The following is a 5000-nucleotide window of genomic DNA, read 5'->3' on the forward strand; positions in this document are numbered from 1 at the left end:
CTCAGAAGCGTACATGGGGGAGAGTGTCGGGGACTTGGCTAAGGGTTTTGTTGATTGTGTGATGAGAAGTGATTGACATCAGGAAATTGTAAAATCGTATATCATAATAATTCGTATCGAAGAGTACTTTAACTTTTGTCTACCTGTGATCGCGAGAGCTACCTTTGCCTGAGAATAAATATATTTCTTAAAACCAGTGATCTTGTTTGGATACTGTCTCGCGCGACCGGAGAATCCAGCAAAACACGATCGAGGACAATCTTATTCTGACGATGAAACTGCAATCAAAAAGCTGTGTCGGACTTTTCTGTCGTCCCATGATTCTTATTGTTTTCGGCCAGTTAAAAAAAAACAAGAATTAAGCTCCGTACTGGGCATAGACAAACGCAAAATCCTAGGTTATTTGAAGAAATGTGCCTATATATAATTAACAGCGATAGGAATTGTTGGACAGAAATAGCATCATTTTTACATCTATAGTATGAGCTCCTGTTCTAAAGATAGTTTCATTTGTTGTTGTTGACGCTGCACGGTTTAATTTGATTGCTTATTCAATTTCTAGTCAGTTCATTGAAAAACGAAACTATGCCAAGGAACGTGCCTTATTTTGCTACCAGGATCTCTTCCTTTAGACGCTTTGCTCTCGTTTAAAGCGTGGTTCACACTGCGACATAAGCATAAACATAAGCATAAGCATAACGAGGTTCACACTTCTTGCATAAGCATCATAGATAAAGTGACATACGCAAGCGCAGTTAGCTCCAGGAAAAAAACTGGCAGAAGAACGATACGAGCCACGTTCCAGAATGGCGGACGACGGTCTTATGCTTCTGTTTGTAATGCACCGGTTTACACAGTTATTAACGTGACAATTAAGCAAAAGCAGAAGCATAAGCATAAGAAAATGGCAACGATTCCTTTTTCTTATGTCACAGTGTAAATAGGGAAAGAGGAAACAGGGAAAGAGGCCCCAAAACAATTTCATGAAAGCGGTCATTGATGATCAGCTGTGTCAAAAGGCAACGACCTTTAACCCCACAATGTTAGTTGACGGCACTTCCTGAAAAAGACAGATTACTTCATGGTTGGTGAGTGCGTACGATTCAGTTTATCCACAAGTTGTGAAGGATCGCGTAAACGAACGAGTGAGTAATAAAAATCGTACAAACGAGCCAACCATGAAGTAATTTGGTTATTATATAAGTACAAGAGATTATAAAGTTAACGAGGTAAGATCTTCTGAATTATTTTGTGGAGAAAACTAAGCAATAATTAAATCAAAAACTTTGAAAACCATACTCCCGCTGTCAGTGCACAGGCCACTCGTGCCAAAGTTCAACATAATATTAGCCAATCAAAAGGCTGATACGACAATTTTTCACTGGTGAAAAAATCGTCCGACCAATCAAAAGGCCGATACCACAATTTTTCACTAGTGAAAACATGGTATGTCATTTTTATTTCATCACGGAAGTGTACGTAAATCTCTATACTTATGTAATAAGAAATGATATGTTAATCTTAATTTCTAGGAAATTACGTATACGGTAACTATACCTTATTTTCTCAGAAAAACCTAATTACCTTCCTGAATTTTAATTCCAGCTAAAACCAAAGGAAGCGTGCGATGAAACAGCAGAGGTAAGCAATTCATACAGAAAGGAAGCCGCTAAAATCACGGATTCAAAGCAACCGAGTGAAATGGCGGATATCAAACACGAACTCAAGAATGTTATCTTCAACAGAAGACTTGCAAAAGGTTTGGACCATCTGGAGATTCCAACAACACCAGCTAACAAACCAACAGTAGAGAAGGTATGCTAGTTTACATTAAAAAAATTAAGAGTAATGCGATGCTCTTAAGTGATAAGCTGTCGAGTCACTTTCTTTTTCAGTGTATACATAGTAAGCCTTGAGACTGACTTTCATTTTTAATTAGTTGATATAAAATCGCTGTATTCAGTGTTGAAAAGAGGGAAAAACAGTATGATTATGTCACGACAACTTTTGTTCGTACTCCCTAAGACACGGCTTTGCAATGATCTCAGATGGAATGATTACAATAACAGTAGTATGAGGGCGATAGCGGATAGTTCATCGTGAAATGTATGTCAACTTCTCCTTCACTGCATACAATTCAAATTATGATACAAGAATATATTATTCACCCGTAAATCATGAGAAGACATTGCATAAGTATTTTATCACATGCCTCTCCTGGGACAACGTCGATGATAAATATAAAACAACAGAATTTTTTAAGACAACCTTTTTTCATGATGTCGGTGGAAGATATTAAAAATGAAAATTCACGGTGTAGTGTTTTTGGATTTAAAAAAAATAATAAATAAAAAAATAAGTGAGACGTTTACCAGCTTTTTTAATTAATGATACTGGGAACTCCAAAGAACATTTATTCCCGCGAACACTAACGACTCGTGATAGGGCAAATGATGTGCTACAGGTTTCTATTTGCGGGTGCTCTCACCATTGCGCCATCCCTGCGCATGCTCAGTGAAGTTCCAGCTTTTTCTCTGTATCTATTTCTGAGGTCTTTCCAAGCATTCGTGTTATAAGAAAGACATTGCTAAGACCGTTTATCACGACTCCGAAATCGTTTCGGTCCTGTTAAACCACTTCAAAACCTACGATCCGTTCAAGGTGGCATTTTCTCTAAAAACGTTTTTAGGATAATACTAGAAACAAACGTGAATATTGTGCCTTAAACCCATTGACTTCTGGGGGTTCCCCATTGACGAGTGAAATCATCTGGCGTTAGACAGAGTAAAATAATATATAGGATTTAGCCAAGCCTAAAAGCGGAGCTCCCGGCTTCTTTATTCTTACTGGCTGTAGGATTAGTGAAAGTAAAAGGCTTTGGAACTGTCGGCCTTTTGGTTTTCCTGGATATTGCTTAATTATGTCATTTTCTTCGCTGCCTAACTAGTGAATTCCACGGTTAATTTAACCTGAAAACCGACTGATCGCATGAATCACGAAGGGATGAGTGTGAAATCGGTTTTTCCAGCGAAATCTACTGTCGAATTCACCAGTTAGGCAATTAATTTTTCTTGAATCGCAAGAGTTTGAAAAGAAAACAAGCAAATCCTCAGCAAGCGAACGGAAAAGGAAAGAAGCCATTTCAGAGTCGACTGTCAAAAGCCAGCGAATAGGAATCACGCTAAAATTAGAAATCACAGACGTACTATAGCTCGTGATGTGACAGATCGTACTTTATTTAGGGCCCATTTACATGGAAAGAGGATGATCCTAGTGCCAGGATCATCCTAGAATCTTCATTTGGTTTACATGCAAAAACGCGGCTCCTGGGATCAACTCTTAATTTGGTTTACATGAAGTTTACATGCAAGAATCTGTGTTCAGCGCGGTTGCAAAGCAAGATGGCGGGCGAAAAGGACAAAAAGTTAGTTTTAGGAGTTCTTCCTTATTTACTCGCTTTGATAACCGCCTTTCAGCATCAATTTGCCATTATATACAACTTGATATTTCAAACACAGCAACAGCGAGCTATGATTCTCCATCTAAGTCACACTGCCACCATTTCAAGGTTTCAAATAGCGAGGAGGAAGATCAGACGTGGACCTGTTCGCAGATTATGGCGAGCACCAGGACGAACGGAGGAGTGGTGGACAAATCTATGGACAGGCAAGCTACCAGACCACGAATGGAAAACAAACTTACGAATGACACGTGCCGTCTTCATGTCTGTGGCTGACGAACTGCGTTACTTTTTGGAGCCCCGTGAAGACTGTCCGAGACGTGGTGATGTGCTAAGTGTTGAGAAGCAGCTAGCAATGACACTTTATTACTTGAAAGATCAGGGGTCTTTGCGAATGACTGCTAATAGTTTGGGCGTGGCAATATGCACCCTATCTGTTGTGTTGCGAAAGGTGTGTACATGGAACTGGTGGCAAGGTTTAGACAAAGTTATTTTTATTTGATTTTTTGATTTTTGAGTTTTTTTTTAATACCTCTTGGTCGGCGCGTCGGGTATGTTATGGACGGGTCATTGGGTGAGTGAGTGAGAGATGTATGTATGTCACACCAATCACATTGGATGTACCTTAAACAGCCAATCAAATTTCTTGCTGTAAAGGTAAATGGTATGTGAGAAGATTTTTATTTTTAGTTATAAAGGTAACTTGATACTTTTGTTTTTCACAAGGAGTAAAATCAATATTAGAAGTCACAAATCATCCCTTGTAGTTCTTAGGACATGTTTTAGAGGAGACGAAACTATTTACATTTGAAGCAGTTCTATAAGATCGTATGTACATCAAAATTTCTGTTTCTTTCTTCCTGTACAATGTAGCCAGAAAACTTGTCAAATTAACTAAATTATTACTGCAAACAGTCCCTTAAATGCTTCTGTCTCCAGAGGCTTTTACTTCACAAAAAATAACTCTTGCACGCTTTGCGTGCCTATGTTTAATATTTAGGTATGTGCCTTGATTACAAGGGAACTGGGGCCAAGGTATATTGCATTACCAAGCACTGAAGAAGAAATGGGCCAACTTCTTAAGAAAATGGAAGAGAAGTTTGGGTTTCCGTAAGCCTTTGCCTGCATCGATGGAACACATATTCCCATAAAACAACCCAGTGACATCGCATACATGATTGTAAAAGAAAAGGAAATTGTGGCATAAACGACTGCGCGAGAAAACATCATAGAACCATCCACGAGGAAAGAAAAGAAGTCACAGCGTCAGCAAATATCTGCAGCAACTCACAAATCGATACATGTCTCCTGCAACTTCAAAGAATAAAAACAAAGAGAGGATACGTAAACGTCATGTGGGACAACGCGGCTTCCATATCACTCATCACAAACAAAAGGGCACGGGAAGAGAAACTAAAGGGAATACGGGTAGAGCTGTCTATCGTAAAAGTGGGTGCGAAAAGCGAGAAGATTGCATCAGAAAAGTACCGGCTATGTCTCATTGACAAAAAAGGCCAAATTGTCGAGTTTGACGTTTATG

The 5000-nt window shown here is 39.0% G+C and overlaps 1 protein-coding gene across 3 annotated transcripts in view; it reads left to right on the plus strand.

Annotated features, from left to right (window-relative positions):
- Positions 1–5000, plus strand: part of LOC137980416 (uncharacterized) — a 66726-nt gene that overhangs the window by 39077 nt on the left and 22649 nt on the right. For all 3 annotated transcript variants that reach the window (XM_068827854.1, XM_068827855.1, XM_068827853.1), the window contains exon 3: positions 1606–1815. In XM_068827854.1, the coding sequence (XP_068683955.1) occupies positions 1606–1815 (210 nt within the window). The remainder of the gene's footprint in view (positions 1–1605; positions 1816–5000) is intronic.

This window comes from Montipora foliosa, chromosome 12, assembly GCF_036669935.1.
Source record: "Montipora foliosa isolate CH-2021 chromosome 12, ASM3666993v2, whole genome shotgun sequence".
NCBI classification, from domain to species: domain Eukaryota; kingdom Metazoa; phylum Cnidaria; class Anthozoa; order Scleractinia; family Acroporidae; genus Montipora; species Montipora foliosa.